General features: G+C 52.0%; 5 protein-coding genes across 5 annotated transcripts; 2 read left to right on the top strand and 3 right to left on the bottom strand.

Moving 5' to 3' along the window:
* The first annotated feature begins 4224 nt into the window (after nucleotides 1-4224).
* On the top strand, nucleotides 4225-5830 carry EV422DRAFT_511162 (uncharacterized protein). The gene has a single exon (XM_053068992.1). It carries the CDS (start codon nucleotides 4242-4244, stop codon nucleotides 5505-5507), a length of 1266 nt encoding a protein of 421 aa, XP_052929966.1. The 5' UTR covers nucleotides 4225-4241; the 3' UTR covers nucleotides 5508-5830.
* Nucleotides 5569-7578, bottom strand: EV422DRAFT_7555 (uncharacterized protein). Its single transcript, XM_053074368.1, has 2 exons — nucleotides 7491-7578; nucleotides 5569-7418 (listed from the first exon to the last, which is right to left on the bottom strand). The coding sequence occupies exon 2, from the start codon at nucleotides 7132-7134 to the stop codon at nucleotides 5722-5724; it is 1413 nt and encodes a 470-aa protein (XP_052929965.1). The 5' UTR covers nucleotides 7135-7418; nucleotides 7491-7578; the 3' UTR covers nucleotides 5569-5721.
* Nucleotides 7269-9293, bottom strand: EV422DRAFT_7602 (uncharacterized protein). The gene is made up of 9 exons (XM_053074373.1): nucleotides 9094-9293; nucleotides 8925-9020; nucleotides 8551-8856; nucleotides 8394-8486; nucleotides 8163-8324; nucleotides 7900-8104; nucleotides 7696-7835; nucleotides 7491-7637; nucleotides 7269-7418 (listed from the first exon to the last, which is right to left on the bottom strand). The coding sequence occupies exons 1-9, from the start codon at nucleotides 9100-9102 to the stop codon at nucleotides 7404-7406; spliced, it is 1173 nt and encodes a 390-aa protein (XP_052929964.1). The 5' UTR covers nucleotides 9103-9293; the 3' UTR covers nucleotides 7269-7403.
* EV422DRAFT_7596 (uncharacterized protein) lies at nucleotides 9004-11345 on the bottom strand. The gene is made up of 7 exons (XM_053074371.1): nucleotides 11070-11345; nucleotides 9872-11001; nucleotides 9772-9806; nucleotides 9573-9708; nucleotides 9380-9498; nucleotides 9094-9258; nucleotides 9004-9020 (listed from the first exon to the last, which is right to left on the bottom strand). Exons 1-6 carry the CDS (start codon nucleotides 11193-11195, stop codon nucleotides 9254-9256), a joined length of 1551 nt encoding a protein of 516 aa, XP_052929963.1. The 5' UTR covers nucleotides 11196-11345; the 3' UTR covers nucleotides 9004-9020; nucleotides 9094-9253.
* Nucleotides 11298-15995, top strand: EV422DRAFT_511151 (uncharacterized protein). Its single transcript, XM_053068991.1, has 18 exons — nucleotides 11298-11558; nucleotides 11629-11680; nucleotides 11748-11872; nucleotides 11937-12056; nucleotides 12121-12265; nucleotides 12325-12419; nucleotides 12489-12578; nucleotides 12639-12690; nucleotides 12759-13054; nucleotides 13116-14141; nucleotides 14209-14295; nucleotides 14368-14456; nucleotides 14516-14590; nucleotides 14655-14895; nucleotides 14965-15038; nucleotides 15102-15197; nucleotides 15278-15395; nucleotides 15466-15995. The coding sequence occupies exons 1-18, from the start codon at nucleotides 11466-11468 to the stop codon at nucleotides 15547-15549; spliced, it is 2958 nt and encodes a 985-aa protein (XP_052929962.1). The 5' UTR covers nucleotides 11298-11465; the 3' UTR covers nucleotides 15550-15995.
* Nucleotides 15996-16827: the final 832 nt, after the last annotated feature.

Here is a 16827-nt window from a genome sequence, read left to right as displayed (position 1 = left end):
GGCACGGCTTGAAAGTACTAAAGTGCCATCCGACACCGAGCCAGAGGTTAGTCTCATATCTCATATACCTGACGCGTGTTCCCACAATACTGACCAAACGCCCGTCGTAGGGCTCCCACATATACAACCTTAAATCACAAAACCTGGCAGACTTCACCACAATGGGCGGGACGCTGCAATGCCTGGATGGTGAGGGTCTTGTCCCGTCCCCCATGGAATGTCAGCGATATGCACCACTCTTTTGGACGTTTGTCAAGCACCCGGACGCCATCCATATGCTACACGAGTTGCAATTGGAGCTGAGGAAACTTGAAGAGGGGCAGATCGAAGAAGCATGCGCCCTCATCGACAGGCATCTCGGGTTTCCATTTCCGTTTGCACGGACTTTGCAGACTGTCAATGCCCTGAGAATGGACATTCCCGCCCAACCGATGCTACCGACTGTCATCGAGATGCTGTTCTGCCCAGTCAAAGCTAAATATGGCATCAACAAGCGTACGTTTACTGGACGCTTTCTGAAGAAGTTTACGGATGCTCCAAAGCATATTGGTTTGTGCAAGCCTGGGAATCACGTCGTTCATCTGTTACTCGAGCAGTCCTGGTACTGCAGTGCCCTCAAACGCCATCCCGGTAATAACCCTCGCGGTAAAGATGTTCTACCGGAACCCAAACCAGGAACGATAGATGAGGAGATACAAGAACGAGAATGTGAGGACAGCGGGAGCCCCTCCACGCCAAACAATACAGTTGCCACTACATCAACTAGGATGTCGTCCATCGGGAGGATGCCGTCGCACCGCATTGGACCGGCGGGAGGTGGCCCACCTTCCTCGACTACCGGATCAGATGTCCCACCATCATCCACTTCGTCGGGATGCGAGCCGACGGAACCAAGGTGGGAATCTAGGAGTGGCGTAGGCGGGGGCAGGCTCAGATCTAGGAGTGGCGTACGCGGGGGTGGCCCACCTTCTTCAACTACCGGATCAGATGTCCCGCCATCATCCACTTCGTCGGGATGCGAGCCGACGGAACCTAGGTGGGAATCTCGGAGTGGTGTACGCGGGGGTGGCCCACCTTCTTCAACTACCGGATCAGATGTCCCGCCATCATCCACTTCGTCGGGATGCGAGCCCACTCAGCCCGCCGAATCCAGAAACAGCGTACGCGGGGGTGGCCCACCTTCCTCAACTACCGGATCCAATGCCCCGCCATCAGAGACTCCCCCGGGATGCGAGCCAACTGGACCCGACACTTCATCGCAGTATACCGGGGCTCAAAAACGTCATGTCACGTTTGCCGTTCCGGCCTCATCAGAGCCGACACCACCCGCACCCGGAATCGACCCATTAGTTATGAAAGGGCTGAACAGCACGGCCCTCCTTCTTTGCAAAATCGCCGGCTTGGATGTCAAGATTGTTGTGACATATGGGCGATCAGTAGCATACAACTTTGGAGAGAGATACTACATTCAAAGCGAAAACTCCGCATTGCCCGAGCACATATTTGACCCGTCAACGGGACCCGTCACCATCATCCCCCTTTTCCACCCCGCGCTTCTTGCTCGCCACATGGGGGATGTGCTCCATATCGATGGTATCCTCCACAACTACAAGCCGCGTCAGAGAAAGGGGAAGAGCACAAAGTTTGCAGACGACGCGACGTTACGGAGAATCATGGCCTTGATTGTTCGCACATTTACGGAGTTGCAAGCACGGGTCCTGGGCTTCATACCGCAGTGGGGAGCCGCGGATCTCCATGAAAGCCTTTACCAACACCTCCGACCAAAGTTCCGCATCCTGCGCATGTGGAAGGCATGGGAACAGCTGGTCGCGGACGCCGACACGATGCTTCCTTTTCAGATGGTGCCGTATCTTCCGGACATCAAGAAGTTCTGGAAGGCTAGGCTCGGGGGGAATCAGTTCTTAGATCGAAAGAAGGCGAAGGAGTTGATGGGCTCATCTGATATGTCGCTATGTCGTAAAGCATTTCAGACCATGCCGTTTCAGGAGGAGATCACTATTACCCCAGAGGAAGTTACTCGGCTAAAGCATGGGGTGGCACGCATAGGTGCCGCCGGGGAGATTGGCAGCAGATTTGCGGATGCGGGCTTCATCGCTCGATCCATCAGTGCTCCTGTGACTGTGAGGGCGCGTAGAATGGAAGGGCTCGGCATGGGATCTGGAAGTAAGGAAGCAAAGGCATTGAGGGAAGACGAAGGCGGCTTCACAGAACAGATTGCATTGGAGCGATTGAGGGACGTGGCGAAACTCAATCGCATTATGGCATTCCTACATGCGGTCACACTGCGCCTGTTCTCGGGACTCACCAGTGCCATGGCATTTCTCAATGCACACCAGACTGCACCTACCGTCACTGTAGCTCAGGACGGCACCATTCGATGTTCGCCGAATAATACCTCTGCATCATCATCAATAGCCAGCTTGCAGGATATACTGCATGCCGTCAACGCCAATCACACAATTTATTCGGCAAAGGACGCAACCGTGAACGGCATATTCACTGCATTCGGGCGTCCATCTGCCTCACATCAGCTGGCTCTTACGGCACTACAACAGTGGGATCTTGCAGATGGAGTGGATGATCCAGACCGCTTCATATTCCTGCGGTCGTGGGCAGAGCACCTCTCAAAGAAGCCACCTGCCGCTGCGGAAACAGCATTATTCCGCCTCGTGTTGTTACTTGCACAGCGCGGGAGGGAATGGGCCGACCCTTATGAGCGTAATGGCTGGCTGGAAGTGCGGACGGCCGGGGAGCTGAATGTGGAGGATCTGGTAGACAAGATCAAGGATCTGACGGGAAGAAGAGAGAGATCCCCCGCATTCTTAGTGGTGGCTGAACGCGATTCGGAGGAGCCCGCAGAGTGCTGGATGATTGCACCTTCACGATCGTTACAGTGGGCAAAGGGGAACGACAAGGCCCTACTATGCGAGCACATATTCCACCACCTTATCGACCTTTTGAATTGGGATGATACAGACAACAAAGCCAAGGCAATGGAGATTGTCGGTGCAGAGGATACCGCTGAGCTGGATCGTATTTATGGGGAACCTGATGGCACAGGCGGCAAGAAGAACTTCAAGGCTCTGTGGGAACGGAAGGCGCAATGTTTTCGGATCTGTGCCACCACACCGAACAAAGTTGTGACGGTAGAAGAATTATCCTCAAAGAACCATCCTACGGTAGACGTGGAGCTCCCGCACACGGGCGACGAATGGAAGCGGGCGGCGGACGACTTACTGGATCTCACCACCACCACCCAAACCTCTTCCATCACACTGTCTCTGACGATCAAGCAAGCCACCGCAGTTCTTAAAAAACACTCGGTCACAATGGAAGTGACGGCAGAGCAGAAGATTGCTCTGAAATTCCTTCTTTCCCGCAAGACGGTTAAGAATCGGGCAATGGTCAAGGGAACCTGTTACGGGCAGAGGAATCCAGGCGCGGCAGCCTATAAAACATTCATTCTTGTGTTGGACGCCCTGACACACGGGTCACTGCCATACCCATACAACGAAGCGGTCGAGGCAACACCCGAAGCGGAAGAGTCAGTTGATCCCTCTGCAAATCGTCGAAAGGAACTCGTCAAAATGGAGAACGCAATCGCATTCCTTGCACAATCTGTTGTCTGGACTCTACATCCAGGCCGAGCCAGTAAACGAAATCAAGACATCGTGGATAAAAAAGAGACGGTGGATTTGAGAGCGACACTGGACATGAGCCTGGTGCAAAAATTACGCATTGAATGCGTGAAATCGATTGTGGAGTTGCAGGTTGCACTGTCGAAGCACCATGGTCTGAAAATCATTGGCACCACAGTCAGAGGCCCCGACCTGGGCGCGATGACAACCAGACTTGCGACCCACGCCAGCAACTTCCTAGAAACCACAAAACGGCTGACAGATCTTGAGTCCATTATGACGAGATTGTACGCCAAGCACTTCTTTGTTGCCAACTCGACGGCCCTTCACTTTGGGAGTCAGGCCTGGAACAAGGCGAGGCTCACCGTCGATTTTAGAGCAAAATTGGATCTGGTTGTGAAGACCAGTGAGGGCTTGAGGACGACTTTGGGGCGTGGGCAAAGCATGCGAGATAATGCCATACCCGGGCGGCACAGAACAACCATCCGCAGGCTGACCATCTACGAGATGAGGTCAAGTGACTACATTATCAAATTCGGAGAACGTGGATATGTGCTGCCATTCCCGTGTGAGAGATCCGTGATGGGTGGCTATCAAGGAAAAGATATCGACTACGAATGGAGGACATTGTACCTGACACGGAATGCGCGGGATGACAAGGGGCAGTGGAAAGCCACTCTCTCCCTGCAGAGGCTGCCCATACCGGCGATCGAACTTCCACTTGCACCGGCAATTGAAGACGGAGACCAACGGATTCTGGAAGCAGGAAAAAGATACCCATCAACATCCCCGAGGCGTGCACGGTACAAGGCACTCTACCTGAAAAGGCTGGCTGCTATCAGCCAAAAGACACACTATATTCCATGGGAGTTTGACCCTGACCTAGACCCGGAAGCATTCAGAGGGGTCAAGCGAACATGGAATGTTTGGGTCAAGCGTCGAAAGCAGAACACGCAGACGCCGTGGAGCACCATACCTGGTCTACCGACCATGATCTCCATCGATCCCGGCATCAAGAAGTTTATGGTCGGGTATACTTCATATGGAGACACAATCCTATTTGGTAGACCATCCGCAGAATACATCACACCGGCCCTCCGCAAGATGGACAAGATCGAATCTCACATTGGTCAAATGTTGGAGAGGGTTCCTGACATTGAGAAGTTGAGAGAAGAGGTCGATGCTCGGATGAAGAAATGGAGAGCTCACGCCATAGCACTCGAATCGTTGTTAGACGGCGATATCTTCAAGAGGGACTTTCAGGATACCATTGGAGATGGCCTTCTTTCCCACGCTTGTCAGCTACGTGATGTGATCCCCAAACAAAAACAGGAACTGAGAGAGAGGGTATGCGAGGAACACGTTGAAGAAATCGAAAAACTCCGTGCCAGCCTTGGTAACAAGATCGACCACTTGCATATTCATACGGCCAGCTTCCTCGAGAAGTTCGACATTGTGCTTCTACCCACATTTGATGTGCCAAAACTAGTGAAAAGGAGAGTTGGTCAGCTCAGTCGGCTCAACAAGCGAATTCTCATGACGCTCCAGCATGCGACACTCAGAGAGACGTTGGGGCATCGGCAGACTGTTCGTGGATGTGGACAAACAGTCCATCCAAGTGAAGCGTGGAGCACACAGGCCTGTTTCAAGTGTAAGCGCCTTTCGGGGAAGCTACGAGGTCGGAGATTCCTCTGTTCAGACATCAACTGCGGGAATAAAATGGACCGTGACGAGAATGCACCGCGTAGCAATTTGAACCTTGTCATGGCCAAGGCAATATCAGAGTGGAATCCGAAGGGCGTAGAGGCAGTCACTGAGCCAGATGCCATTCCCTTGGATAGACCGTAGATTATATTTGCACGGCGTATCTCCTTCTTCTTAGTAGTCTAGTGCATTCACGCCCTTCCCTCCGATGATTGGTGAGGGCGTAGATGTTCTCAAATGTGTAATGTATATTAAAATTATTGAACCACTACAATTTCCGTGAGAGCGTGTACAATGCGACTATCTATCGACTGTCGACCCTGTTCTCTGGGTGCTCTGGGTCGTGACTATCTATCGACTATCGACCCTGTTCTCTGGGTGCGGGTCGCATTCGCACACGCTTCTCGGCATACAACCGGAGTTTCCCATCATCGCCTTGCTCAATGGTAAACTTCCGGAACTTTACTGGCGTGCCTGCTCCCTCTGTCTCCTTCTCTGATTCTTTTGATTCTCTTTGTTTGACGGACAAAGCCTCTATGAGCCTGTCACCCGGTTGATCCAAGACTAGGCGCACGGAAGCTACGCTGACTGGTTGCTCCTCCCAGGGGAGGGATTGGGGTGTGATGGCGAGGTCGATCACCATTGAAGCCCGCTCATCGTCGTCCAGATCCATCTTCTCCACCACATCCCCTAGCAAATTGGCGTAGAATCCTACTCTAAGACTGCGATGCCGTTGATGTGATCTGGTTTGGTTGGATGCGCCATCAGAGGTTGACTCAGTCCCAGCCCTGCGAGTCATATGTGGAAGCCCCGGGTTGAGCGTGCATGCAACAGATTCTACCGTTGTGCACACAAGTGCACGAGAAGTTTGCGATAGGCGATGGAATTGAGGAGTTTGCGATAGAAAGGCCACCGAAAGAGGGAAAACGTCGTCTGTTGGGCACCAATCAATGTGCATGCGGTAGAGGTTTCGCTTTGCATTTGAAAAGATAGGTATAATTGATGTGGATCGGATGCTCCGTTTGGTGGGCAGTTCTGCTAGCTGCTCACACATTGCCGTCCAGGTTGTGTTCTCATCATTGGCGTTGTCGAAACGTAGGACACCAAACTTGCGGCGGCGTAGGGAGAGTGCGTAGATTCGACGCTTGGTGGAAAGAAGGTGTTGGATGGCTTTTGATGTTTCTACATGCGTCGGCTCCAGAGTTCCCGGGACCTGGTTTCGCTTCCAGAGTGCCCCTATAAGAATGCTATCACTGATCACATCGCAGAACCCAAGTGCGTGGATCTCCATGATCTTCCTGAAGACGGGCGTCGCGCGGTCTGAAGTTGGCGCCGATGGTTGTGTCTGCAGCAGCAGGACTAGAGGTTCCCAGCCCCTCAGCGCGGCGTTGCCTCCAATATCCCCGTTGCGAATGTTGCTGGAAGCGGTTTGCGCAATGTTCGACTCGTGAAGTAGAGAGGCTATCAGGGGCGTTACAGACCCGCATTCTCCTGATGTGAGAAGGGGATAGGTTCTCTTCAACCGTTCGCAGATGTATGTCAATGCAGCAAAGTGGGAATTGGCTTGAGCAATGATCTGTGAGCTGACAGTGGCCACCGCAGAAAACTCCTCTATCGTAAGTTGCTCGTAGCTCTGGCTTGGCACGGTGGTGTCACTGGTGTGGGTATGCTGAATTTCGATAGCCATGCTGTGAACAATGGCATGAGGAGCTTCTCGTTTGCGTCGTTGCTGCTGGGTCACCATACCACCACACCCTTTGTGAGGTGCCATAATATGACGGGAAGATACTGTATATAAGCGCAGATGGTATATCGTCCAGCTAAGCCGTGAGGGGATCGTCCAGACAACTCGCCCCGGTCCAGACAGGGAGAAGGATTGACAATTCTGGTCTAATCCTGTACACTACGGGACACGCGTTTTTCCGTAGAGGACCCTTAAAGGATACATACGTCTGTAAATGCATCCTTACGGGAGATTGGGAGATGTGAAAGAGGCTGGTAGTCCTCAGAGCTATGTACATTCGTTTGACTTGATGTGTTTTATGTAAGGAGTTCCTATGAGGGATCATCAAGGTTGGGAAATCGCTCTTCACAGCTTCGATGATGAGATGCGAAAAGGGAACGTACCTGTCGCTGCTTTTCTATGATCTGCTCTAGATACTTGTTCTTGATGCCCAGGTCTTGTGCTTCAGCTTTAAGGCTACCGATGACTTGATCCTTAGCGCCCATTGCCTTTCGAACCTGCTCTTCTATCATTTGTATTGTGTGCTCCTGCTTGGGCTGGTTAACGGCTTTTCGCATGATCCTCTACACAATCAAACAAAAGGCCCACCTTCTCTTGTCTCAACTCCTCGAGTCGTTGATTATGCAAGTGTCGCGTTGCTTCCATTTCCTGATCATGTTGTGCTAGTTGATCTTTGCAGTGCGTCAACGCTTCTTCCTTGGCATCGATTTGGTCAACGAAGTCCTTCCCTGGTTGGATGAGAACCATGTTCAGATGCCGTTCGGATTACCGATGAATGTTTTATGAACTTACGAATCGCTTCCATAAGAGTCTGCTCGTCGACTTTCAGCCTCGTCAACTCGGTCTTCTGATCCCGGATCAGATTGTCCTTCGCCGTGGATTCGTATTGCAACTGAAGCAGCTTCTTCTCGAAGCCTTTCAATGTTTCTTCCGCCAGTCGTTTTTCGTTCTGGGCGCTCACGACCTTGTCTAAAGCGAGACTATGCTGATCCCGCAGCTATCATGCCAAATCAGTAAGGACGCAACAAACTCCAAAGTCGGTACGCTCGTCTCACCTGCTTGATCTCGTCAGCAACCTCTGACCGGATGCGCTCAATCTCCAACCGATGTCTTCGCACTCCTTCGCTTGAATTAGAGCTCGTTTCGGATTCCAAGCGCTGCACAACCATCTCGATTTCGCTATCGCGTTCGCGTATGAGCTTTTCCTTGAATTGTTTCTGCAAGAGAAATTAGCTTGACTCCCTCCTATGAACTGTTCCCGGTGTTGTCAGGCAGAGGGTTGGTACCTCACGCGTGCGCATCTCGGCCTCTTGCTTTGCCATGTATTGAGCCTGCCACTCTTCTCTCTCGATGGCCAGTTTCTCCCGCAAAGTCGTCGACTGCGTTCAAATTTGTAGTTGGTAGATGAACCCGAAGCTGTGGCTCCGTTTCCAAACAACCCACCTCTGCATTCTGCCTCCTACGCAGGTCCTCCAACGCGTGCGCCTTGGCCTCACGTTCCGCGTCAAGCTGTCGGCGTATCTCCTCCAGTTGTTTCCGGTGGACCAGCTCTTCGTTTTGCCTTTCTTGCTTGGCAGATTCGGATATGGCATGCTTTTGCTCGTCAAATTCCGCCAGAAGCTTGCGCTTTTGCTGTTGGAACTCCAGCTCATCTCGTTCCAGCTGCTTTTGATACCGCTGCCTTGAGAACTCCCTCTCCTCTTCGCAAGCTCTTTGTCGCTCTGCGACGATTCGGTCTCGCATGCCTTCCTGTACGAGAAGACCGCATTCGTGAGTTCGGGTTCAAGTGGAAGAGAGATATGTCTCATCGAACTTACCATTTGCCGCTGCTGCTGCTCGACAAGGATGCTTTTCTCTTTCACAACTTCTTCCCGGTACTTCTCCTCCAGCTGGCGGATCTGCTGCTTGTGTTGCTAGATATGTCACCCGAGCTTTGGATCAGCATACTGCTCTGTCACTCTCGAGAACGTGTGGTGAGGTGCTTACAGCGAGCATTCTCTGGATCTCAGGTTCCAGTCCTTTGATGGTCTGGTCTTTAATAGCTTTTGTTTTCTCTTGTATCCATTTATCCCGCTTGAGCTTCTCGGCTGAATGCCAAAGCTCTTTCTGTTGTTTCAGATCCTTTTCATGCTGCTCTTCCAGCACCCTAGACTACGATAACAAAACGATGATGAGACGGAATGCAATTGGAAGCCTTGTGTACTTCATTCATGAAGTACCCTGTCTCGGAACTGTTTCTCCAATCCCTTCACCTCCCCGGTGAGACCCTCACACTTCTTTGTGAGTTCCTCTTTCTCGGCGAGCAGCTTGTCAATAAACGTTAGATGCCGTTTGATGATCGTCTCGTACTCCTTGCGCTGCATTGCCAGCTTAGACTTCAACTCCTTCCGTCTGCATCGTCCGTCAGGTTCTGTTAATCATCATTATACCAGATAGGAGTGCCCCCGTCAAGACGATTCACATACGATTCTAGTGTCTGCTCACGCATATTGTCCTTCAGCTTCTTCAACTCTTTCTTCAGCATGCTGAGTGTTCTCGTCTTCTCGTCCAATTCCATCTGCTGGCCGATTATCTTGGCCTTGACCCCGTCGAACACTGCGGCTAAAGAATGCGTCAGAGCTCGTTCAGTACGGACGTAATCGGTCCAACGCAACTGTTGCCAACCTGAGTTCCCCATTTGACTTTTCAATCCTGATGTGCTACGAAGATAAGCGATCAGATGAAGTACAATCTGCCGGCATATCCACCCCTTCTCTAAGCTTACCTGTTACTTCCGCCCAAGATGCTCTCAAAATCACTTTGCTTTGCGTGTAGCTCCGCGGCGCTCTTGGAATCATCCTCCTCAACGCCTTTCAGAAAGTCTAGAATCCTGTCCACCCGCCGTGACGTGGGATCATCCTTGAAGCTGTATTCACTTCTGTCATCCGTTGATACAACCGAGGTGGCTGTACTGGGTCTGATGCGGTCTCGTCGATCAATGGAGTGCCGGTAGTCAGCGGAATGTGTCGCGGACGTCTCGGCACGAGAAGCAGGTCGGGCATAGTGTCTTTGGGGTAGTGGAGGATCAGCTCTCAAATGCTCATGCCGAATGGCGAGCACTGATGCCGGGTTGGTGGGCAATGATGGAATGGGGAGGTTTGCAGAGGCCCATGACCCCGGGACATCTTGTGCTGGGTGTCCTTCCGCGCTTCCACTGCTCTCGGAAACCTCCGAGCATGTCGGCAACGGACCAGGCTCAGATCGAGTGGATCTCCGGAAATCTAACACGGTTGCGTTGAAGTCTCCATCTGGGGCCATTGTTACCGTATGCCGCGACTTTTGTGGGCTGCCTTCTGATAGGTACTCCCTTTCCAAGCTCGATAGCCCGGAAAACATCTCCTCGACAGACGATGCACCGATGACAGATCTGGGACCGTCTGGGAATGGCGGCGACGGCATATGAGCGGTATCTGACGCAATTGGGACACTCTGAGTTTCCGCATCTAAACTCTCGGCGGCCGGGGCCAGTTCCAGTAATCCAGGACATGGCTCTGGGTCGCCGTTTGATCGTGATATTTCCGATGGTAGTGATGGCTGGGCTATGTTGGGTGACGTCGAGCCCGTTGTGATCGATATATGTGATTCGTCCGTAAGATTCAGCGTAGGGATAGGACTTTGCCGCAGGTCTTCGATTGGAGATACCTCTGTCTTCCTTGCGAGATGTGGCGCTTCGATAGGTTGCATGAAAGGTTTGGCGCCCGAGATCGGCTTCTTTGCGATTCTCTCCGTAGCTGATCCACCACCTGTATTCCATGCGGGTCTCTTTGATATCCGGCTGGAAGCTCTCGATATCGGCTGCTTCTCCTGTCTGACCGCTGAGTTTCTCTCCTCATGTGGTAAAGGGCTACGGCGTGCCTATAGGAGTGTCTATATGAGCCTTACCATCAGAAAGTGTTTCAGATTGTGATTCGCAGCCACACTACCTTGGTTTTGAAAGAGACAGATATCTGCCGTTTCGGTTTGCGCACATTGGCTGTGATCTGGATCCCATCCACTTTGTGGGCTTGAATGGTTAGACTTTCACTCTGAGAGCAAGCCTTCTCTGTCATTTCTTCCCAATCTTGATGTGATTTCCAGATCAAAACAGGGTAAAGATCTGTAGTACGAGGAGGTAGTCGATACTATGCCAAACCACAGCCGAGATTTCCGATCTCAAAAGGAAAAAGTCGATGTTTTGACACTGTCGGTTTGACGCGCTACTGTACACGCGCTGTCGAGATCGATTTGCAAACGTCACATCTTTGGAAGAGCCAGCGGTGGCCCATATCCTTTGTCCTTAGTCTCTCCCAAGGTTGGCATACGCTAGATCACCACGTAAAATGACTGTAATTCAGTGGCGGCAGTTCACCTTTTTCGACCAAGAGCTGGTCGCCAGCTCCTCGGAGCCGGGGGAGGCACCTCAGTGGCTCAAGGTAGCGGTCGTTCCTCCCACAGCCCTATCTAGATGACGTGAGGAAGTAACCTTCGTTCCTTTATGTTCAGGACCTGGAAGTGACCGCAAGTTCCCATGGCAGAGGTCACCTTTTCTATGGAGATGAGTATCGTATCAGTTCACCTCCTTATGTTCCTGAACCATGTCTTACTCCATTTGTCCCTTCCACATGCCTCCGGCGTAGTCATCATATTGAACCACTCGATGAGCGTCGTGTTCAGCTTCCAAGCTCACGAGGGGCGCGTCACTCACTTGAGACATATGAAATTCAAGAACCAGCTTGTGTCCGTCGGGGTGAGTGCAGTTAGTACAGCTTGAGATAGTCGTGGACTCGAGCTAAAGCAGTTTGGCTTCACAGGAGGATGAGCACGGAATACCGATTGTAAAGGTGTGGAACTTAGACAAGTTGGACAGGAACGCGAAAACACCTGGTCTTCAACGGACGAGCAAGATTCAATATGGCCAGAAGGTTTTTCCGGTAGGCTTGGACATTCATGAAGATTGCCCTACATTGCGTTGAATTTACCCAAGGCACCGCACAGGTCACGGCAATAGCCGTTTTGGAAAATATGACGCAGGTGGCGATCGGGCTGGAGAATGGAGTCGTTATCGTGATCCGAGGAGACATTTCGCGGGACAGATTCACCAAGTCGAAGATCATTCATGAGGGCAGCGAGATGATTACCGGTTAGCCTGAGCAACTGCAATTACGCGCCATTCATGGGAACTTACGAGAAGACTCACAGGGCTTGGCTTTTACGAGGACGGCAAAAGGACCATCCTGTATATAGTAACCCTGGCACGAATATTGACCTGCGATACCTCAGGCAAGGATGTGAAGGTGGGTGGTATCTTGGGCGACCGGGGCCTGGGTAGGGGTTGTTGCTGAGAAGAGCCCTTGGCACTTCAGCAAACACTGGACGAAGAAGGGGGGGACCTAGATACGGTCATTCTGACACCGCAAGAGACGAATCAGGAGATTGTGGTGGGCAGGAAAGAGGTACGTGGCCACGTTAGCAGTGGAATGCAGTTCATGCAATCTTAAGGTGATGACGCACAGGCAGTATACTTCTATGGATTGGATGGGAGAGGACCATGCTTTGTCATTGAGGGTGCGCACAAACGAGAGCAACCGCGTTCAAGTCATGTTTTGCCGTAATAAACATCGATACTCTACTAGGCCATAAAGCGTCCTTAACATGGGTGCGAAACTACCTGGTGGTCGTTTCGCGCGAGGCACCTCCTGCACCAAGTCGCCAATCTGCATTATCGGACTTCATCGACGCCGAAAGCAGATCCGTTCTGGATACAGCCCCATCGGAAACGATGCCCGGAACTATCTTGACTTTATATGACCTAAAGAACAAGTTCATCGCCTACACCGGCACGTTCGGCGGGGTGGGTTCTAGGGCGCAGGCGATAAAGTCTGTGCTAAGTGAGTGGGGTGAGCTATATGTCCTAACGGAAGATCACAGAGTGGGTAGAAACGTCTCATTTAAGATGACATGGGCTGCTGCTAACCGACGCGTCGAAACAGCTTTACAAACTCATGGAGAAAGACATGGATACCAAACTCGATATCCTGTTCAAGAAGAACATGTACTCCTTGGCTATCAACGTAGTCTGCAACGCGCCGCATGCGCCGCCTAGCGCAGACGCCCCAGTGTCATCGCCAACCATGCCGATCGGCGGGGATTACGACTATGGAACATTGGTGGAAATCTATAAGAAGTACGCCGATTGGCTTTACTCGAAAAGCGAGTACGACTCTGCCATGGAGCAGTACATTCAGACTATCGGGCATCTGGAGCCGTCGTATGTGATACGAAAGTTCTTGGATGCTCAGCGCATCCACAATTTGACGTCGTACCTGCAAGCGCTACACGAGAAAGGCCTCGCCAATGCAGACCATACAACGCTGTTACTCAATTGTTATACCAAACTCAAAGATGTGCGACGGTTAGACGAGTTCATCAAGACCGGCAAAGAGCTCAAATTCGACGTAGAAACCGCCATCCGAGTGTGCCGCCAGGGAAGATATTACAGCCATGCGCTATATCTTGCGAAGAAGTTTGGAGAAAACGAGTGGTACCTACGAATCCAGGTCGAGGACCTGAAGGATTACGCCCAAGCTGTTAAATACGTTGAAGCTATGGAACTTTCCGAAAGCAAAAGATCGCTTGCGAAATACGGTTACACTCTCGTCACGGAGATGCCAGCGGAGATGACACAATTACTACTCAGACTTTGCTCGCCACGACCAACGGACTCTGACAGTCCCAGCGCCAAACCAGAGGACTTCATACATCTCTATGTCAATCAGGGGGAGTGGTGCATCACGTTCCTAGAAAGGATTCTGGAAAGCAAATGGCAGCTCTCGATCGGAGGGAAAGGGAAGCAGCCAGCAAAGCAGGTGAAGGACGGCGCGAAAGCGGAAAGTAGCCCAGCACAAGCGGAGAGTGTCGAACAAGATAACGCCAGCAAGAAAGTAGTTTGCAACACTTTGCTGGAGCTCTATTTGGGCGGAGGTCATGTACCTGTCGATGACGTCTCAAATGATGAAGTAAGATTGGAAGTCAGCGTAGAAATGACGGGCGGATGTTGGGCTTACTGAGTGTACTTCCCAATAGCCTCCGGCATCGCCTATCGCGATCGTTGATGCGCCAACCCTAGCCCGGTGGCGAATGAACGCAGACGAGCTCCTTCGGAATCCAAATGTAAGATCCTAAGTCTATTGGGAACGTCGAGTACATATACTTCAGCTGACGATGTTTCCTACCCGATGGCAGGCTACGTACGACCTGAATCATGCATTGATCCTGTGCAGGACACACAAATTTGAGGCTGGGACGCTATATCTGTATCAAAAAATGTCGTTGTAAGTCTCTCGTTCGGCGAAATCGGCCATCTGCGGTTTGTTGATCCAAAGGGTTTTAGACACAAGGACATCCTGCAACAGCATATGGACGCAGGCGATTACGCAAGTGTGATTGCGACGTGTAAAGAATACGGGTGAGCTTCGCGGCTATCGACACCTTGTACCACCAAGTGACTGCTGACACACACATGCCAACAGAGACGCAGATATCGGGCTCTGGACCCAAGCACTCGCATTTTTCGCCGAACAAGGGACTGGATTGGGCGGGCCCAATCCGCAAGCAGAGCTTCTGGAGGTTCTGGACACCATCGATCGAAAGAGTCTGCTTCCGCCATTGCAGGTCATACAAGTGCTGGCGCGCAACCCGTCTGTAACCATTGGGATGGTGAAAGACTATATCATTCGGAGGGTCGAGTCCGAGCGGAAAGCTATCGAAGAGGTACGTGTTAACCAACCGCATACCAAGCGAGAGAGGATGGCTCTTAATCGCCGTTTATACGCGCGCTAGTCTCAGAATCTGATAACGAGTTATCGGGAAGAAACGCGGCAAATGAAAGAGCAGATTGACGAGATACGGACCAAGTAAGCACATAATAACCTGCGCGTCTTCTAAATCGCACTCCTCACGTATCATGTCTCTCAAAGACCCGTCGTCTTCCAGGTCACGAAATGCGAAATCTGCCGTCAACCATTGGAGCTGCCGACGATACATTTTCTTTGCAAGCACTCGTATCACCAGAGGTAACGATGAGTTTTTCGGATTGCTGGAAATACCAGATAATCACCGGATCGGCGTGGATGCTGATGACTCCCCTATTCAGATGTTTGGGCGATGCCGATCAAGAATGTCCACGATGCGCGCCGGAGCATCGCTTGATTCAAGATCTTGTATTAAGCCAGGAGGCAAATGCCACAAGACACGATGTCTTCATGCATAAGGTTTGGCGCGGTTGGAAACCCCTTGATATTCCCCTTGTACTATGGTCTCATCGTGTTACGTTTTTTATAGTTGGAAACCGCCGATGATCGATTCGCTGTCATTGCCGAGTGGTACTCGAAAGGTGCCTTTGCCACCACACGACTTGACGAATAAAGCCTCCCAAGGGTTCAGAAAGGTCCGATCCGACATCAGAAGCTGGGATAGCACGGATAAAGGAGGGACACCTTACAGCGCGACGACGGGCCCGAGTCATCAACGAGAGCTCGCGTGAGCGGATGCTCAGTGGGTTTGCGGGCTCAGTCATAGATTGACGTGCTGGATTAGGTAGACAGCGAATAAGTCATCGAGATCCATCGCACGTAGGTTTCTGTAGTCTCTTTTTTCGAGGCACCTGGCGATCAGGCCAAACAGTCGCTGGTCAATCCGCTTTGATTAGGACATATGGTTTCATAATGCCGATAGAGTGCTGGCGGAAGGATTCGCTCGCCTCCTCCGGGGTTCAACGCATGACCCAAGAAAGGCTCACAGCCGGTGTGCAAACAACTCCATAGCATCCTTTATGATATCCACACTGTATCTATGCCATGAAACAATATACAACACCTAAGCATGCACAGAATAAGCCCAGCACCTCTACAGAATAAGCGCCCACTGTTGCCCAAGAAAGGTCGTCCATCACAACCTTCTGCCTCAGACAAGTCAAAAGCGTCCCATGAGATACGCCCATCAACTTCCACTGCCCCTCCGACTCAAAATCCGAAACAGACAGTCCCCTCTCAAACATCGACCCCCGGTCGACGTTATGTCTAACCCGATCATCGCTTGTCCGTGTGGCGTCTGCCAACACGATGCGGCGGAACATCATCCCAGGTAATACGTAACATATCCCTACCCCGCACGTCGCGCCAATGAAAACTTGCGCCTTGTCTAGGATGCGGTCGGGCAGGCAGGCCGCGCACAGGTACGTCAAGAATAGGAGCAAGAGAGTCAATTGATGTCTCGTCCGTGTTTCGGGCGATATAACGCCGCTGCTCTCGTCGCCCGTCTCTATCCCCATTCCGTTTAGGAGTTGTCGAAAGCGGCGCCACCACCATTGCCAGATTTTCCCGCAGCAGCCGCGGGCGCGGGATCGGCGGGAGGATCGGCGGCGGTGGTGGTGCGGTGGGGGGTATGCAGGGTCTGGGCTTGCCCCGAGGGATATTGAGGATTGGGAAGGCGACATGCTTAGTGGAGATGAGAGGGAGAATGAGGATGGACTGGCGCTGCTTAGCCAGTGTGGTATAGGTGTCGCCATCGATGCGGAAGCGGAGCGGGAGAGACCGGCGAGGGAGCGGCGATGCACTCGATGACCGGACTGGCTTCTTTGCGGCGCTTCGAGGCGGGAGTAGCGTCCTGCAGGTCCGCCGAATGGGCGAAATGAGGATGGAGATG

Source organism: Fimicolochytrium jonesii (assembly GCF_025526975.1).
Source record: "Fimicolochytrium jonesii strain JEL569 chromosome Unknown EV422scaffold_1, whole genome shotgun sequence".
Lineage (NCBI taxonomy): Eukaryota > Fungi > Chytridiomycota > Chytridiomycetes > Spizellomycetales > Powellomycetaceae > Fimicolochytrium > Fimicolochytrium jonesii.
The sequence above is the reverse complement of the archived record's forward strand: the minus strand, read 5'-3'. Positions and strand labels throughout refer to the sequence as shown.